The sequence below is a fragment of the Canis lupus genome, chromosome X (genome assembly GCF_003254725.2).
Source record: "Canis lupus dingo isolate Sandy chromosome X, ASM325472v2, whole genome shotgun sequence".
Classification (NCBI taxonomy): Eukaryota; Metazoa; Chordata; class Mammalia; order Carnivora; family Canidae; genus Canis; species Canis lupus.
This window is the reverse complement of record NC_064281.1, coordinates 122,523,136-122,539,988: the sequence shown is the minus strand read 5'-3', so window position 1 is coordinate 122,539,988 and position 16,853 is coordinate 122,523,136. Positions and strand designations below refer to the sequence as shown.

The following is a 16,853-nucleotide window of genomic DNA, read 5'->3' as shown; positions in this document are numbered from 1 at the left end:
GTGCTCACTCCAGTGGGCTCACAGTGTCCCGTGTGGGGTCCTGCCCTGTTGATCTTGATACCAGGAGCCGTGGGCTCTGTCATCCCCACAGCACCAGTTCTCATCTGATTCGGAGCCCAGGTCTGGTGGGGAGGGGGTGCGGACATGGGCCCAGGGGGAGGGGAGGGCGCACACACACACACACACACACACACACACACACACACACGCCGGCCAGCTGGTGCAAGGGGCCCGTGGGGGGCTGGCCCCAGGAGGGGAGGGGCCTGTGCAGGTCTGCCGGCTGTTGGAGGGCTGCAAGGATTCCTGCCTCCCCCCTACACCATCCCTCCGCTTGCCTGCCCCCTGCCCCGCGGTGGCCCGCAGGGCACTTGGGGCCAGGCCAGTGTAGCAGCTTTGGGGCCGCGGTCTCCCGGGGAGAGGCCTGTGCGTGGGGAGAGCAGCGGTACCAGTTCTCTGCCTCAGGACTGGCCAAGGCCCCATCCACTGGACCCAAGGCCAGGGTGCTCACCCACAGGAACCTTAGAACCTTCCACATACCAAGGCTTGTCCCTGGCTAGGCATGAAGGGGACAGAGTCCAAGGAAAGCAGGGAGAGGCCGGTCGGGAAGGGGTTTACCGTAAATAAGGACACGCATCTGTGAGCAGGGCGGGTGAGCCCACAGTCCCCTGCCCACTGCCCCCTCAACTCAGTTCGACGGTGGGGAGAGGTGGCTTGGAGGAGCGGGTGTCGGGGAGCCAGTCCCGCCGTCCCGCCCCAGACCCGCCCCAGACCCTCCCGGCTCAGCCAGCGTTTCCCATCAGCAGGATCTCCAGCCTGCTGCGCTCCGCCCAGCATCGGGCCCGAGGGGCGGGGCCGGCGAGCGAGGGGGCGGGGCCTGCGGCCGCCGAGCCCCGCCCCCAGGCCCTACGGAACCTCCCGGAGGAGGGGGCGGGCGGGGCGCGGCTGGGTCAGCTGAGTGACAGTCACGGGACCCAGACCAGCTCGGTCTGGCTTCCTGGAGGAGAAGGAAGGATGAGCGGGGGTCTCCGAGTGTGGCAGGCCAGTGGGGGGGGCCTAGTGGGGAGGGTGTTGTCCTGGAGGACTCCCAGGACGGTGGGGTCATCCCGGGGCGGTCCCGGGTCGGAGGACAGCCCCGTGCAACGGTGTGGGGAACCCTGAGGTCTGGGCTCCGAGGCCTGGGGGCCGAGGGGAGACGGCTCAGGCAGCCTTGGGGTGACCTGGAGCACAGAGGAGCCTGTTCGGGAGGTTGGGACCTGGGAAGATGGGGAGGGCTGTGGGGAAGCTGCGCTTCCAAGTCCCGAGTCCCCCCCAGGACATGGACAAGGAGCGGGAGGCTCTGCAGGCCTGGAAGGAGCGCGTGGAGCAGGAGCTGGACCGAGTGGTGGCCTTCTGGATGGAGCACTCGCACGACCAGGAGCATGGGTGCGCCTCGCCCTTCCGCCGCCCTGAGCAGGGGTCCTTGCCCCTCCTGAGCCTGCACCTCACTCTCAGCTGACTCAGATCTGCTGAGCCCAGCAGAGCAGTGGACCGAGGGCTGGATGCAAGGCCCCTTCCCGCCTTTCAATACCGTGCATCCCACAGGGGTTTCTTCACGTGCCTGGGTCGAGACGGGCAGGTGTATGATGACCTCAAGTACGTCTGGCTGCAGGGGAGGCAGGTAGGGGTGTGCCCAGCCCGGAAGCTCTCCCAGAGGCAGAAGCCGGAGGCCGCCTGGCCTGTCCTCAGTGTGCACACACAAGGCCGGTCATGTCCACACTGTCCCCCCCATGACGGGGGCCCCTTGGGACTCCCTCTCATCCCAGCCCTGAGAACCCCCGCAGCTCCCACTTTAGCCTTATTCCCTCCACTTGCGCACAGGTGTGGATGTACTGTCGCCTGTACCGAAAATTTGAGCGTTTCCGCAGCCCCGAACTTCTGGATTCAGCTAAAGCAGGTGCCCTCTCCCCCCCCCCCCCCGCGCCCACCTCCGCAGAGGCGCCTCCCAGTTTACTCTAGTTCCTAGAGAGGTCCGGAAGCTGTCCAGGGCCTGGGGGCACTCGCGAGCGGAACGAAGGCAGGGGAAGGTGGGGTGTCCTCACCTGGGTTCTAGCGAGCTGACTTCCAACCACCAGGTGGCGAATTTTTGCTGCGTTTTGCCCGAGTGGCACCTCCTGGCAAGAAGTGCGCCTTTGTGCTGACGCGGGACGGCCAGCCCATCAAGGTGCAGCGAACCATCTTCAGCGAGTGTTTCTACACCATGGCCATGAACGAGCTGTGGAGGGTGACTGGGGAGGCGCGTTACCAGGTGTGCGGAAGGAGGGCGGCCCCGTGGGTCTCCGTGCCCTCACTCGAGCCGGAAGGGGCCACCTGATGCGTCCCCGATCTGCGCAAGCCACCTTCCTGGGCTCTGGCCGCAGGCTGGGTTGCTGCCCGTCCTGTCTCTGGGCCTCTGTGGCCCCAGGGCTGCTGGCAACGCCCCCACCCCAGCCCCGCTGTGCTGTGTTGTCATGGGTGTCCCCTCCCTGCCGTCTCTACCTCTGAACCCACGGTAGAGGGTAGAGCACAGGAGCACAGAGGGACCAGTCCTTGCAGGGCCCTGGCTGGAAGGGAGCGCTCCCTCCGCCCTGAAGCCCCCCCTGCTTTCTGGCCTCGCTGCCTGGGAGTGGCCTGCAGCCACACACTGGGAGCCCGAGGCAGGGTGGAGCAGAACCCCTCGGGGGCGAGTGGGCCAGCACCCAACCCAGGGCCGGGCCCGGAGTAGGCCCTTGGTGGAGGTGTCTCCCTGTGCATGGGTGGGAGGACGAGGCTCTCCCAGCCCAGGTCAGGACCCGAGGGACCACACTGCACGGAACGCAGCCTCGGCCTGGGCCTCCCCTCGCCTCCTTTCTCCCCACCCAGAACGAAGCGGTGGAGATGATGGATCAGATCGTGTACTGGGTGCGGGAGGACCCCTCGGGGCTGGGCCGGCCCTGTCTCCCGGGGGCCCCCGCCTCTGAGTCCATGGCGGTGCCCATGATGCTGCTCAACCTGGTGGACCAGCTCGGGGAGGCGGACGAGGAGCTGGCGGGCACCTACGCGGAGCTGGGGGACTGGTGTGCCCAGAGGATCCTGCAGCATGTCCAGGTGGGGGGCACACCGGGGGGGGGCGTGGATAGGAGGCTGACACTCGCCTGCTGGACGGGGCCTGGGAGCTGGGGAGTGGGGTGACCCCAGTCCCCACTCTCTGGGGCACCTCCTGTGCCCACACCCACACCCCCAGCTGGGTCCTGACGGCCCCCTTTACAGATGGGGAGACACGGCGGGAGGGGAGAGCTCGGCCTAGACCCTGGGAAAGGTGGGGACCCCGGGGAGCCCGGTAAAGGGCCTCTGGCACCTTAGAGAGCAGGAATCCCAGCCAGATCCAAGGCCTTCTGGGCCTCTGGGGGCAGCCCAGCTGACCAAATCTGTCTTCATTCATTTTTTAAAAGATTTTATTTATTTGAGAGAGAGACAGAGAGGGAATGGGTAAGGGGGCAGGGCAGAGAAAGAAGCAGTCTCCCGGCTGAGCCACCCCTGGACCCTGGGACCGTGACCCGAACCAAAGACCCCCAACCAACCGAGCCCCACCCAGGCACCCCCGAAGCCCCCATTGGGTGTGCCACTCTTCTCACCTCGGGGGCCCAGGCAAGGGTCAGAACTCAACCAGGTCCTCGGGCCCCTTCTCAAGTAACCCCTCTGAGCCAGGCCTGCCCAAGACTGCAGATCCCGGGGTGGAGGCGAGGGCGGGGGGACGGAGGGACAGAGGGACGGAGGGCCTGCCTTCCTGGTTGGACGGGCAGGAGCTGAAGGCAGATTTACCTTCTGTTCCTCTCTTGGCAGAGGGATGGACAGGCTGTGCTGGAGAACGTGTCAGAGGATGGCGGGGAACTTTCTGGTTGCCTGGGGAGGCACCAGAACCCAGGTGAGGAGTAAAGTGGGCTGGGGCTGGCCCAGGAGGAAGGGAATGCTCGGTCTGGGGTTCTGTGCTTTAGCTGTGGGGAGTGCCTGGGGTCTGCCTTCCTCCCCGCACCCTCCACCTGCTGCTGAGGACCAGGCAGGGAAGCCGGGACAGGCCTCCTAGGCTGGGGTGTCCCCAGCAGGGACAGACCCGGAGGGCAAACTTCCTGCGGGGCGGTGGCTATCGTGTGAGCTCCGAGCAGCTCCCAGTGGAGGAGGAGGGAGGGAGGCACAGTGCTCAGCACGGGAGGTTGAGCCCCCCCCCCCGGAGCATCTGCTGCCTACCTTATCTGGAGCACTCACCAGGCCATGCGCTGGAAGCCGGCTGGTTCCTGCTCCGTCACGCCATCAGGAAGGGTGACCCCGAACTTCGAGCCCGTGTTATCGACAAGTTCCTGTTGTTGCCTTTCCGCTCTGGATGGGACCCTGACCACGGAGGCCTCTTCTACTTCCAGGACGCCGATGGCCTCTGCCCAACCCAGGTGGGGATGTGCCCAGGGCCACACGGTACCGGCCTGTTCAAGGCTTTCTTCCCTGGGAGGTGGGTGCCGTCATCACCCGGGTGGGTCATAGAGGCGGCCTGGGTCTCAGAGCGAGGAACTTGCCCAGTGAGACCCTGGGGGTAAACTCCTGACTTCGACACCAGCCACCAGCGGCCCTCGACCTCCTGTGCATAGGGAGGCTGTTAGGGAAGGCAGACAATGCCAGTTCTGAGACATGTGTCCCCTTCATCTGTGAAAGGCTCTCGGGTGGGTGACTGCAAGGTGTCAGTGGCGGGGGCAGATCGCTCCCTTATGTCTGTTGCCTCTGATCGCGTTTTGATCCTGCTGAGATCCGCGGGGGTGACTGACCCTGCCACCGGCAGGAGCTGGTGTCCAACGGGCTTTAGACAGACAAGACATGGTTTCGAGTCCAGGGTTAAAGGGGAGGTCACCCCGCCCTGGCCCTTTGGAAGGGGCATCTGGTCAAGAAGCTAGTCCCATTCAGACGGGCCATTCAGACCCTCAGGGACATCCATCCCATGACGAAGCTCCAAGTGCTTGGGCCGCGCGGAGTCTGAGCCATGATCTGGAGGATGGGCTGAGAGTGGTGGCGGGCGGGGTGGGGGGCGGCGGGTTCTCAGACACCTGCCCCTGCTCTGCTCTCAGCTGGAGTGGGCCATGAAGCTCTGGTGGCCACACAGTGAAGCCATGATTGCCTTCCTCATGGGCTACAGTGACAGCGGGGACCCCACCTTGCTGCACCTCTTCTACCAGGTGGCTGAGTACACCTTCCGCCAGGTAGGTGCTGCTTCCTGGTCCAGAGCCCTCTATGGGCTCAGGGTGGGTGTGGATGAGACGGCAGGCAGCCACTCCTCTCCAGGTGGGCCTCAGCCAGGCTTCCTTGGGCTGTGGGAGGAGGCTAGGCCCCGAGGGGGACGCTCATCCCACACCCCCTTCTTCTCTCCCTCACTGGGCACGGTCCCTCAGCTGGCCTGAGTTCCTGGAGGTCCGGCCTCTGCTCCTCTGGAGCTGATGTTTTGGTTGCGGGGTGTGTGTGGGGGGGGTGGGGGCAGACTATAAACAAGTAAACAAACATATAGACGGTAATGACAGCTTTGGAAAACAGATCAAGGTCAGGGGACTGGGGGATGAGCAGGAGGCAGCAAAGGCAGAGGGGGTTGCCCTGCACAGAGGAGTTACCTTGTGGGATTTAGGCATTACTGGGTCCTGGGGCTTCGGGAGGGGAGTCTATAGAACATGGGCAAAGGCAAGGAGACAGGAGGCCAGTGAGGATGGGGGCCTGGCCTGGGGTGTGAGCTGCAGTGGGCAGAGGGGTCAGAGTCTGCACTGGCCACGGTCACTTGGGTGTTTTTTTTTTTTTAAGATTCTATTTATTTATTCATGAGACATACACAGAGAGAGAGGGGCAGAGACAGAGGCAGAGGGAGAAGCAGGCTCCATGCAGGGAGCCCGATGCGGGACTCAATCCCGGGACTCCAGGATCATGCCCTGGGCCAAAGGCAGGCGCTAAACAGCTGAGCCTTCCCTCACTTGGGTGTTAGAAGGAGGTAGAGGATACTGTGAGCCGGGAGGCAAAGTAAGCTTTTGGGTACAGAAGGGGAAGAGAAGAGAGAATAGGAGACAAGGATCAGCTGTGAGGTAGGAAGGAAGCCAGGGGTCTCCCAGAAGCAAAGCCCTGTGAGCGGAGTGATGTACCAGCTGGTGCTCAGGGGTCACCTTGGGTGCAGCGCCTGCCGACGAAGACTCTTCATGTGTTTCTAACGCCGTGATCCCCTGGCTGGTCAATCCCAGTACAGTAGGGACGCTGTTATTCTGGGGTGTGTGGGCTTCGAAACCTGGGAGAAAATTATACCTCCATTTGCACCAAATTGGAACCCAGCGTTTGCTTCCACAGTGGTGTCAGTGGTGCCAGACTTTGCCATCAGTAGAGGTCCCCAGTGTGTTCACATTACAAGCATTGCACAGACACACATCACTGCTTCCAAACACAGGAATCCGGAGACCTGAGGCTGTTCATATCGAATGCACTGCTAAAGAGCATGTGTTAAACAGCACCAGTTTTAACTGCATGAAAGGGGATTTAAGGAATACTTTTTTTTTTTTTTTAAGATGTATCTATGAATTTGAGCGAGGGAGGGCCAGAGGGAGAATCTCCAGCCCAGGCCTCTGTGGGGGAGCAACTTGCTTCAAAGTTACATGGAGGTCCCCGCCTCCACCAGGGTTGTTTCTTTAAATCATTTTTTATTTAAATACAATTTATCGACATGATCTGTGTCCACGCACTCAGCTCAGCAGAGGGGACAATGTATGCATTTGTAACCACCAGGTCTGGAACATTTTGGTCATCCCCAAACAGGGTGCTTCCCAGTCCCACTTGTGGGGTGTCGAGTCCGAGCCCGTGCCCCCCCCCCCCCAGGGTTATGTAGCTGCACACTCACATCCCCGGGCAGAAAGGGGAAAGCCCCACGCCTTCATCTCGGCCCTGGACGCGGTCTCGCCTTGAAAAGCGCTGATTCTGGAGCCACCGTCCTGAGCCGTGACCGCGGGGGAGCGGTGCGGTGGGGACGGTGAACGCCCCTTTCCCTGGCCTTGTGGCCCCAGGGAGACTCCTGCAGACCCTGGCTGTCACCGTCTTGTGATTGCAGTTTCGCGATCCTGAGCACGGGGAGTGGTTTGGCTACTTGACCCGAGAGGGGAAGGTCGCTCTCACCATCAAAGGGGGTCCTTTCAAAGGTGAGTGGGGGACGGCAAGGGCGGCGCCGCAGGGGCTTGGGGCCGTCGGCTGCCCCTCGGCCTGCGACCCGCTGTCCTGCCTCTCCCCGCAGGCTGCTTCCACGTGCCGAGGTGCCTGGCCATGTGCGAGGAGATGCTGGGCGCTCTGCTGGGCCGTCTCGCCCCGGCCCCGAGCCCCGGCCCCGGCTCCCCCGCCGCCGTCCCCGCCCGCCAAGCCGCGAAATAAAGCTGAGCCTGCTCCACTGGCCGTGTGCGCGCGTCTGTGGGGTCGCGGGGAGGGGGCGGCCGCCCACCTGGCGGCAGGGTACCTGCGGCCCCCGCCCGGCCCCGCCCCCGGCCCGGCCCCGCCCCCGGGCGCCCGCCCCGCGCCGCGGCCATTGGCTCGGCCCCGCTCCGCCCCGCCCCGCGGACGGGTCCCGCCCCCGGTCAGCCGCGGGGGCGGGCTCGGAGGCGCGCACTTCCGGCCGGTGGCGGGGCCCGGCGCGCACCGCCCCTTCCGCCGCCGCCCCCGCGAGCCCCGAGACCCAGCTCCAGCCCCGGCCCCAGCCCCGGCCCGGCCGCCCCGGCGTCGCCTTGGAGCGCGGCGGCAGCAGCTGACTGCGTCTAGACCCGCTGGGAGCCGCGAGCCCCGCCGCCGTTATGAACATCCGCAATGCGAGGGTGAGGGGCGGGGGCGGGAGGCTGTCCGCGCCGCGTGGGTGCGGGGCCCGGGGCCGCGTGCGCATGCTCCCGAGGGACCCGGCCGGGCCCCGGGCGGCTCGCCCCGCACGCCTGCGGCCTCGGGGCACGGACAGGTGAGGGCCCCCGTCCCCGCGGCGTGGACGTGCCGCAACGGGGATGTCGGGGCGCCCGTGCACGGTGTCCCGGAGCCTCCCGGCGCTCCCGGCCGTCCCTGGGACCGAGGAGCTCTGCACGGCGGCTGTGCAGACGGTGACGGCGCCCGCCCGGCCCCGCGGGGGCGGGGGTCGGGGAGGAGAGCGACGGGGAGCTGGCTGCTAGGGCGGCTGAGGCCTACTCGGTCACCACGGCCCCTGGCCCGACCGCGCTCCCTGCCCGCCTTCCCGCAGCCGGAGGACCTGATGAACATGCAGCACTGCAATCTCCTGTGCCTGCCCGAGAACTACCAGATGAAATACTACTTCTACCACGGCCTTTCCTGGCCCCAGGTGGGCAGCTCGGAATTTCGGGAGGGGGCAGAAACCAGGCCAAGGAAGATCCACGTGGGAGGAGCAGCAGTGGGCTGTGCGGCAGGCAAGCCAGCTAGTGGACCTAGGGGTCGGGAGCTGTCACTAAAGCCACCCCTTGACCCGTTTCTGTCATGCACCCAGTGACAGGCCAGCAGCGGGACCAGGGGTCTGCCACGGGCTCGTCCAGCTCTGACAGGAAGTTATTTTCTGACTTCTTTCTCTTCCTTGTCACCCAGCTCTCTTACATCGCAGAGGATGAGAACGGGAAGATTGTGGGGTACGTGCTGGCCAAAATGTGAGTCACCAAAGACGGAGACAGAAGCCTGGTGCCAGAGTTGGGAGTGGATGGCGGGAGGGTGAACGCCAACACCACGTGTGTCAGCTGGATGCTGCCCTGCCTCGCTACTTCCTGTTTTAAGGGATTAATATACTAGTCTTCACTTCACTTTCCAATTTACAAAAAACTGGGTGGGAAGGATAGACTTCCTGGGTACTCCTTACCCTTTGCCCCCTAGTTTTCTCGATCGTTAACATCTTGCAGTACGTTTGTGACCGTGGATGAACCGGTATTGCCACATGACGGAGATGTGCTTTGTGTTGTACTTTCTGTGGATTGGGGCGTGTGTCTAGGAACGCGTATCTGCTGTTCCACACGCAGGAGCTTCAGTGTCCTAAAAACCTTCCGGGTTACTTCACTTCTCTCCCCACACCCCACGGGAACCACAGACATAGTCACTTACCACGTCTGTAGTTTCTCTTCTCCAGAATGTCATAGGATGGGAATCCTACAGTATGTGGCCCTTTCACGTTGGCTCCTTTCGCTTAAGTCTTGTGCATCAAAAGTTCCCCCATGTCTTTTCATGGCTTCGTAGGTCAGTTCTTTATGGCACGATCAGCATTCCCATTGTACCCCCCCAGACGCTGCATTTGTCTTTGGGCCACTGTGTGGGCTTGTGAGCGTCCCAGCTCTCCTCCCTCTGGGGTCCAGGGAGCGAGGGACTTCGGAGCCACCAGAGGACTTTGTGCTCCTGCTTGGCACGCGCCCCGGGAATGTGGGGTGGTGACTGCATCTGCACCAGGCTCCTTTCTAGCCTCTCCTTTCTTCTTGTTCTAGGGAAGAGGACCCGGATGATGTGCCCCATGGACATATCACCTCCCTGGTACATGAGGCCTGCCCAGGTCCTGGCATGGGTGGAGGTGGGCTTAGTTGAGGCAGCCCTCAAGGTCCCACTCTTCTCCCACCAGGCTGTAAAGCGTTCCCACCGGCGCCTTGGCCTGGCTCAGAAGCTGATGGACCAGGCCTCCCGAGCCATGATCGAGAACTTCAATGCCAAATACGTCTCCCTGCATGTCAGGAAGAGGTGGAAGCCAGGCTGAGGGAGGAAGGGAGGGGTGGGGGGAGGAGGTACTGTCTTCATGTGGGTCCTGGGGTGCCTTGGCTCTTGGAGAAGATCTGGGACTAGTGGGGAGGGGGGCACAGGGAGGGGGGGCCAGGCCTGGACGTGCCGTCCCTGTCTGGCCCAGTCTGTGCAGCTCAGCAGCGCCTTGTTCCCCTGCAGTAACCGGGCCGCCCTGCACCTCTATTCCAACACCCTCAACTTTCAGTAAGTAGATCAAGATTTTTCTAATGGAATGGGGTGGTCCCAAGTCTGGCACATCCAGGCATCTGAGACAGGCTGAGCTGCCTTCCAGGTGGAAGGATGTGGGCGACTGGGGAGAGACCTGGGCTCAGCTGAGATGGCGAGCAGGCCGTGGACTTCCAGACATTACCAGAATGTCTCCTTCAGGCTCTGTGGGGACGACAGCTGCCTGCTGCAGTCTGCTCAAAGCACGTTGTGATGCAGGAGTGTTTGGTGTGGCTGGTTGTGTCGCTCGATGCCGGCTAGGGCTAGGTGGAGGGCCATGTGGTGAAGTGCAGTCTTCTCAGTAGAGGTTCGGGAGTAGAGGTGAGGGCCCGGGACATGAGCAGAAGCAGGGCTCAAGGTGGCCTGGCACCTAGAAGCATCTAAGAGCAACCAGGAGAAAGGAGAGTGTGGTGCTATGGAAACCTAAGCACGTCCAGGCAGGTAGAGTCATCGGCAAGAGCAGTGGAGGGATGCAGAGCCCTGGGGTATCCTGGTGGATGAGGGCAAGCCCACTTGAGGACATGGGAGTCTCTGTGTGCCTGGCGCAGAACAGAGAAAACCTGGCAGGGAAGTGATGTGGTGGAAGCTGCTCGAAGGGGAGGCTGGGGGTGGAGGACCCCCAGAGACAGCTTCAGCTTCAGTTTGCTGGGGGTGAAGAGGGACCGCCAGGAAAGGCATTCAGGGAGGGGTCCTGATCTGGATATAGAGTCTCTGGTGGCCAACAGTTGTGGGGTCTCGGGGCTGGCCAGCTCTCCTAGGCCATCAAGTCCAACACCCTTCCAGTGGCAGGGTACCCGAGTGTGTGCATCCATCCTCCACTGCAGGCTTGGCCCCTAAGGTCCTCAGAGCAGGGGTCACAGGGCCTGGCAGTGACTGTCAGGAACCAGAGGTCCCAGCTCCCGTCCTCCTCCATTCCAGTGGCTAGGCCCAGGAGTCAGCCTTGGTTGCTCAGTGAGTGACAGGGAACAGGGCATGGAGGGAAGGGAACAGCTAATTCAGGGCTTGGGCTCACAGCAAACCACAGAAACAGATGTGTGGGAGCCAGCTTAGGGACACAGGACAGTGGGAACCCCCAGAGGGTGCAAGGCGCTGGGTGCTACTTGCTGCCTACTGCTGGCGAGCGCAAAGGGCAGGCCGCGTCGGAATGGGCTTGCTGTCTCCGTCAGGGAAGACAGACGTGCCGCCGCACTAGCGCAGGATGCCAGAAGACTGAGGAGACTTGACCCTCTGATTTGGGTCGTTCTTTTCTGCTCCTCCTGCTCCCAGGATCAGCGAAGTGGAGCCCAAGTACTACGCCGATGGGGAAGACGCGTACGCAATGAAGCGGGACCTCACCCAGATGGCTGACGAGGTGAGTGTCCCTTGGGGTGCCTGAGGCTGTCGGAGGCCCTCAGAGGCTGTGCTGCCCAGTCGGCGCCCCTTCCCCTCACGTTCTCAGCTGCCAGGCAGGGAGCAGGCCATGGCCGGGCTGGAAAGGAGGTATCACCCCAATGTTCCCTTCTCTGCCAAAGCCTGTCCTGTCTGAGGCGTGATGGCAGAGGAGAGGGAGGAGGCTCTTGGAAGTGCCCAGAACTTGGTCCCCTGGTCTCAGGGGTGAGACTCGGCTGGGCAGAGGAGAAAGTCAGGGTCCTGCCCCAGGCTCGTCAGGGGCCAGGGGCGTTCTGAGGGCTTGGTGGCAGCCCGTGTGAGGGAGGCATGTGCACGCTCACTCAGAGGAGATTGCAGGGCCCAAGAGGTCTCCTGCCCCAGGCCTGCCGCCCTTCATCCCCGGTGTGGGGGGCGGCGGAGGGCCTGCGTGCTCAGGAGACTTAGGTCCCGTCTCCCCTTCCGTCCCCCCGGGCTCCTGGCGGCAGCTGCGAAGGCATCTGGAGCTGAAGGACAAAGGCAGACACGTGGTGCTGGGCGCCATCGAGAACAAGGTGGAGGGCAGGGGCAGCTCGCTTCCGAGCTCTGGAGACGCCTGTCGTGACGAGAGAGGCCTGGCTGCTGACGATAGCGGGGGCGACAGCAAGGATCTCAGCGAGGTCAGCGAGACCACAGAGAGCACCGACGTCAAGGACAGCTCAGAGGCCTCTGACTCTGCCTCCTAGAGCCCGCACTTGCTCCTCACCCCACCCTGGCCTGCCCATCCTGTGCTCGCCCCTCGAGGTTTCCCAATAAACTTCCCCCAGTGGCCTTGGGGAGTGTGTGTGTGCGAGTATGCACATGGGGGGCGGGCGGGGGGCCACCTCTCTCCAGCCACTCTGTGTCCCTGTGGTTATGGACATCACAGCCTTTCAGCACCGCATGCCCTCCAGAGCCAAGTAGAGGGGATTTGGAGGTGGGGCTCCCATGTCTGATGGCTTTCGGCACCTTTGGGCCCGGGAGAGGGACACCCTGGAGTTCTGGAGGCTGGTTCCTGCCGGGAGGCAGATGCTCTGCTGCTGCCTTGCTGGGCTCCTGATGCCTAGAGTCCAGCTGCTCACTGGGCTTATCTGGTGCCGTCCTGTCTTGTCATGGCCCAAGCAGCCACCCAGTTGCTCAAGTCCTGGCAGCTGTCCTTGATTCCTCCCTCCCCTGCCATCCAGAAGATCAGGAAGTCTGGTGTGTTCGACTACCGTAATACCCATGGAATCTGCCCCCTAACCTAAGCCTTCATTTGGAAATAGTTGATAAACTTTATTTTTAGTACAGCGTTAGGTTTACAGAACTGAGCCATTGGATAGTTCCCTGGAACCTCCCTCCGGCCTCCTTCACCATCCCTGAGTTACTTTGTATCAAATGTTATATTTTGTATCAAATGTTACATGAGCCAACATTGATACATTATTAGCCCTAGTCCCGACTGATGGTTCCTTTTTCTGTTGCACATTCTGGTTTTGGACAAAGGCATAAAGTCATTTCCTTTTTTAAAAAAGATTTTATTTATTCATGAGAGACAGAGAGAGAGAGGCAGGCAGAGACCCAGGCAGAGGGAAGAGCAGGCTCCATGCGGGAGCCCGATGTGGGACTCGATCCCGGGTGTCCAGGTTCATGTCCTGGGCCGAAGGCAGACGCTAAACGGCTGAGCCATCTGGCCTGCCCTTTTTTTTTTTGTTTAAAGATTTTAATGTCATTTTTAAAAAATTCTTTTGAAAGATTGATTTGGGAGAGTGTGAGCATGAGCAGAGGGAGGAGCAGAGGGAGAGGGAGAAGCAGACTTCCTGCTGAGCAGGGAGCCCCATGTGGGGCTGGGTCCAAGAATCCCAGGGTCTTGACCCGAGCCGAAGGTAGATGCTTTACCTACTGAGCCACTCAAGTGCCCTGCACAGGGTCATTTCATACAGAACATGAGCCCTGTTTTTTTTTAATTGGATTGGTCGGCATAACAATGTTAGATCAATTTCAGGTGTAAACAGTGCTGCGCCACGTCTATAGGTGATGCTACGCTCAGCACAGGTGGAGCTCCCATCTGTCACCACGCGCTGCTGTTACGGTGTCCTTGTATTCCCGGTGCTGTGCCTTTTATTCCCCATACACTCATCCCACAACCGGAAGCCTGTATCTCCCCCTCCTCTTAACCCAGTTTGCCCATCCCCCTTCCCCTCTGGCAACCAGTTTGTGCTCGGTATTTTATTTTTTATTTATTGACAGAGCGGGAGCGGCCACACGCAGGGGGAGTGGCAGGCTCCCCGCCCAGGGCGGGTGCAAGCGGGGCTCGAGCCCAGGACCCTGGCATCACGACCTGAGCCCGAGGCAGACGCTTCGCCAGGCGCCCCGCGCTCTCCGTGGGCGGGCTTCTGTAAGCCGTCCGTTTTCCGTGGCTTTACTCCAGCCCGGAGATTTGCTCCCGCGCCTTTGTCCCCGTCCCCGTCCCCGCCCGGGGCTGCACAGCGTCCCCCGCGGCGGTTAGGCTCGGGCAGGCTCTGCCTGGGCTGCCCGCCGCGGCGGGGCTCAGCGCCCCGGAGCTGCCCCTGTGCTCGCTGCGGCTGCCCGTGCAGACGGTGCGCGGCTCCCCGGCGAGGCCCGCTAGGCGCCCCCGCCCCCGGCGGCAGCTCGCTGCCCTCTCCTGCGCCGCCCGCCACGCCACGTGACCGCCGCGCAGCCGGAGCCCAAAGCCGAGGGGGCGGGGCGCAAAGCTGCGCCTGCGCCAGCCCGCCCGCCCGCGGCGCCCCGCCCCGCCCCGCCCCTGCGCCTGACGTCAGGGCCGCTCGCGTCGCCCGCGCGGCCGCCTCCTTTCCCAGGCTCTGAGTGGCCGGGCGGCGGCGGGGCGGGCCTTCCCGCGCGGGGCGGGCATGCGCACTGCCTCGGCCGCGCCCCAGCGCGGGGCGGGGGCCCGCGGTCGCTCCCACGGCGCCCGGCCGCACCCTCCTCCGCCGCGGCCGCCCGGGGCCCGGCCCGCCCCCTGCCCTGCGTGCCCCGCGGCCTGGGGCGGCTGGGCGGCTTCCCGCGGCCGGGTTTCCTGGGCGGAGGTGGGGGCCGCGGCGGGGGCGGGGCGGGCGGGGGAAGCCGCAGGCCGCCGGCCCCTGGGGCCCAGCGCTTCCCGCGCCTCTGCGGCCGCCGCCCGTGGGAGGAGCGGCTCCGGGGCGGGGCGGCGCGGCGCGGCGGGGAGGCGGGCCCGCCCCTCCCTCCTCGCCGCGGGGCTGGGGGGCTCCGGGGACGGCCCCGCAGGCGGAGCGCCCGTGCGCCTGAAGCCCCATCGCTGGCGCCTCCTAGAGAGCTCGTGGGAAAATAGGGGCCCCGCGGCGTCTCCCGTGGGACCTTCCCTGCCCGCTTAATGCTCCCCCCCTTCTCGCTCTGACGCCCAGGCTTAACGTGGAGCTCGTGTCCCTCTGGCCCATCCTCCGCGCCGCACACCTGACCACGGCGGCCCCGAGGTCGCCCTCAGGACCCAGTGTTTACTCCGCTCCTCAGCTCCTGGACCGAGGTCCCAGAGGTCCCATCGGGTCCTCGCCCTCTGCAGGATAATGGGCTTTGGGATTCTTTGAACGGGAATGGAGGGGCGTGAGGATGGAGAAAGCGCTAGGCCCTCAAAGGCCAAACAAGCGTCCTTTTTTTTTTTTTTTTTTTTTTTTTTATTTAGTCATGAGACACGGGGATGGAACTGGAGGGTATTATGCGGAGTGAAATAAGTCAGTCGGAGAAGGTCAAACATTGTATGGTCTCATACATTTAGGGAATATAAATCATAGTGAAAGGGAATAGAAGGGAAGGAGAAAAATCGAGTGGGAAATATCAGAAAGGGAGACAGAACACGAGAGACTCCTAACTCTGGGAAACGAACTAGGGGTGGGGGAAGGGGAGGAGGTCGGGAGGTGGGGGTGACTGGGTGGGGCACTGGGGGGGCACTTGATGGGATGAGCACTGGGTGTTATTCCATATGTTGGCAAATTGAACACCAATAAAAAATAAATTTATAAAAAATAAAAATAGTCATGAGAGACAGGGAAAGAGAGAGATAGGCAGAGGGAGAAGCAGGCTCCACGCTGGGAGCCCAATGTGGGACTCGACCCAGGACTACAGGATCACAACCTGGGCTGAAGGCAGGCGCTAAACCGCTGAGCCACCCAGGGATCCCCAAACAAGTGTCCTTACAGCCAGGGCTTTTTATGTCAGTTTTATTTTTAAAGATTTTATTTATTTGTTCATGAGAGACACAAAGGAGAGGCAGAGACACAGAGGGAGAAGCAGGCTCCCTGCGGGGAGCCCGATTAGGATTCAATCTCAGGACCCCAGGATCATGCCCTGGGCTGAAGGCAGATGCTCAACCGCTGACCCACCCAGATGCCCCCCCTTTTTAAAAAGATTTTATTTATTCATGAGACACACACACAGAGGCAGAGACACAGGCAGAGAGAGAAGCAGGCTCCATGCAGGGAGCCCGATGCGGGACTCGATCCAGGACTCCAGGATCACGCCCAGGGCCGAACGCAGGCACCAAACCGCTGAGCCACCCAGGGATCCCCCTCCTCCTTTTTTTTAAGTCAGTTTTAAAGCAGCGGCCAAATGGGGCATCGCATGAGTATTTCTGGAGCCATAAAAGGATAGAAGAGAGCATTTGAAAGTAGGGGCTGAGGCGAGTTCAGCAGCAGTTTCCTGTGGGCTTGCCCTCCGTGCATGGCTCTGCTGGGTGGGCGAGGGACTAAAGGGGGCCGGTCAGGGCACAGTTGGAGGGTAGGGGCCAAGGCATGTTGGGGTTAGCTTATGAGGTATGGGGCATGGGTTCCTGACACAGGAACAGGTTTGGGGGCGGGAGTGCCTGGACATGCTTCGGGAAGGGGTAGGAGGCTTGCCTGCCTTGCTGGAGGACTCCCAACAGTGGTAGTGCTGACGTCAGCTCCTGGAAGCCCAGGTCCTGGGCCTGCTGGTGTCTTGCCAGCCCCGGAGCCTTCCAACCCCAGGCGCCTTGGACGCGTGGTGTCTTAGAGAAGGGCCTTGGTCCTGGGTGGGAGTTAGGGTTGTAGGGCAGGGAGGTGGGGAGGTCTGTTTTCCCCTTCTGAGCAAGAGGATTGCTCGTAGCTTACAGGCAGGAAGTGCCTGCACAGTCTCCCCCACTCTCCCTCCCCCTAAGCTGCGGGTCGAGGTCCCATGTGCCCACATTTGCACTGAGACTGACTTTGACATCCTTGCACACACGTGTCTACATGGAGTCCTTGCACTAGTGCTTATAGGCTTGCCTCACCTCCAGGGGCACAAGTCTGGAGTTCAATTGCCTGGCCCCTCGCCCCCCGCCCACCATCTGTACCCCAGGGATTCCCTCCCACCCAACTGAAGACCGTTGTCTGGTCTGCTTTGTCAACTGCCACCTGCATCCTGCCTTCCCAGTTTACTGGACCAGATCCATTGCCCTTTGGCTTCAGGTTGGCAGAGAGGGGTGGAGGGCGACTCCAGCA

General features: G+C 62.4%; 2 protein-coding genes and 1 long non-coding RNA gene across 5 annotated transcripts; 2 read left to right on the top strand and 1 right to left on the bottom strand.

The window, feature by feature from the left end:
• The first annotated feature begins 881 nt into the window (after positions 1–881).
• LOC112668375 (renin binding protein) lies at positions 882–7,432 on the top strand. Its single transcript, XM_025460591.3, has 11 exons — positions 882–1,038; positions 1,313–1,422; positions 1,582–1,657; positions 1,858–1,933; positions 2,112–2,284; positions 2,878–3,102; positions 3,838–3,919; positions 4,261–4,436; positions 5,103–5,234; positions 7,103–7,190; positions 7,283–7,432. The coding sequence occupies exons 1-11, from the start codon at positions 1,012–1,014 to the stop codon at positions 7,414–7,416; spliced, it is 1,299 nt and encodes a 432-aa protein (XP_025316376.3). The 5' UTR covers positions 882–1,011; the 3' UTR covers positions 7,417–7,432.
• LOC125754732 (uncharacterized) lies at positions 3,758–7,103 on the bottom strand. Its single transcript, XR_007409517.1, has 3 exons — positions 6,896–7,103; positions 4,258–6,292; positions 3,758–3,897 (listed from the first exon to the last, which is right to left on the bottom strand). It is a non-coding gene; the product is annotated as an uncharacterized LOC125754732 (long non-coding RNA).
• Positions 7,433–7,661: 229 nt separating the features above from the next.
• NAA10 (N-alpha-acetyltransferase 10, NatA catalytic subunit) lies at positions 7,662–12,177 on the top strand. 3 transcript variants are annotated; one of them, XM_049107851.1, is made up of 8 exons: positions 7,662–7,850; positions 8,258–8,356; positions 8,614–8,654; positions 9,492–9,537; positions 9,623–9,738; positions 9,937–9,981; positions 11,269–11,353; positions 11,856–12,177. In XM_049107851.1, exons 1-8 carry the CDS (start codon positions 7,830–7,832, stop codon positions 12,090–12,092), a joined length of 690 nt encoding a protein of 229 aa, XP_048963808.1. In that variant the 5' UTR covers positions 7,662–7,829; the 3' UTR covers positions 12,093–12,177. The 3 variants fall into 3 exon arrangements, with proteins under 3 accessions (XP_048963808.1, XP_025316377.1, XP_048963809.1); XM_025460592.3 differs by having other exon boundaries at positions 7,667–7,850; positions 8,614–8,672; XM_049107852.1 differs by lacking the exon at positions 7,662–7,850 and adding an exon at positions 7,913–7,984 and having other exon boundaries at positions 8,614–8,672.
• The last annotated feature ends 4,676 nt before the right edge of the window (positions 12,178–16,853 follow it).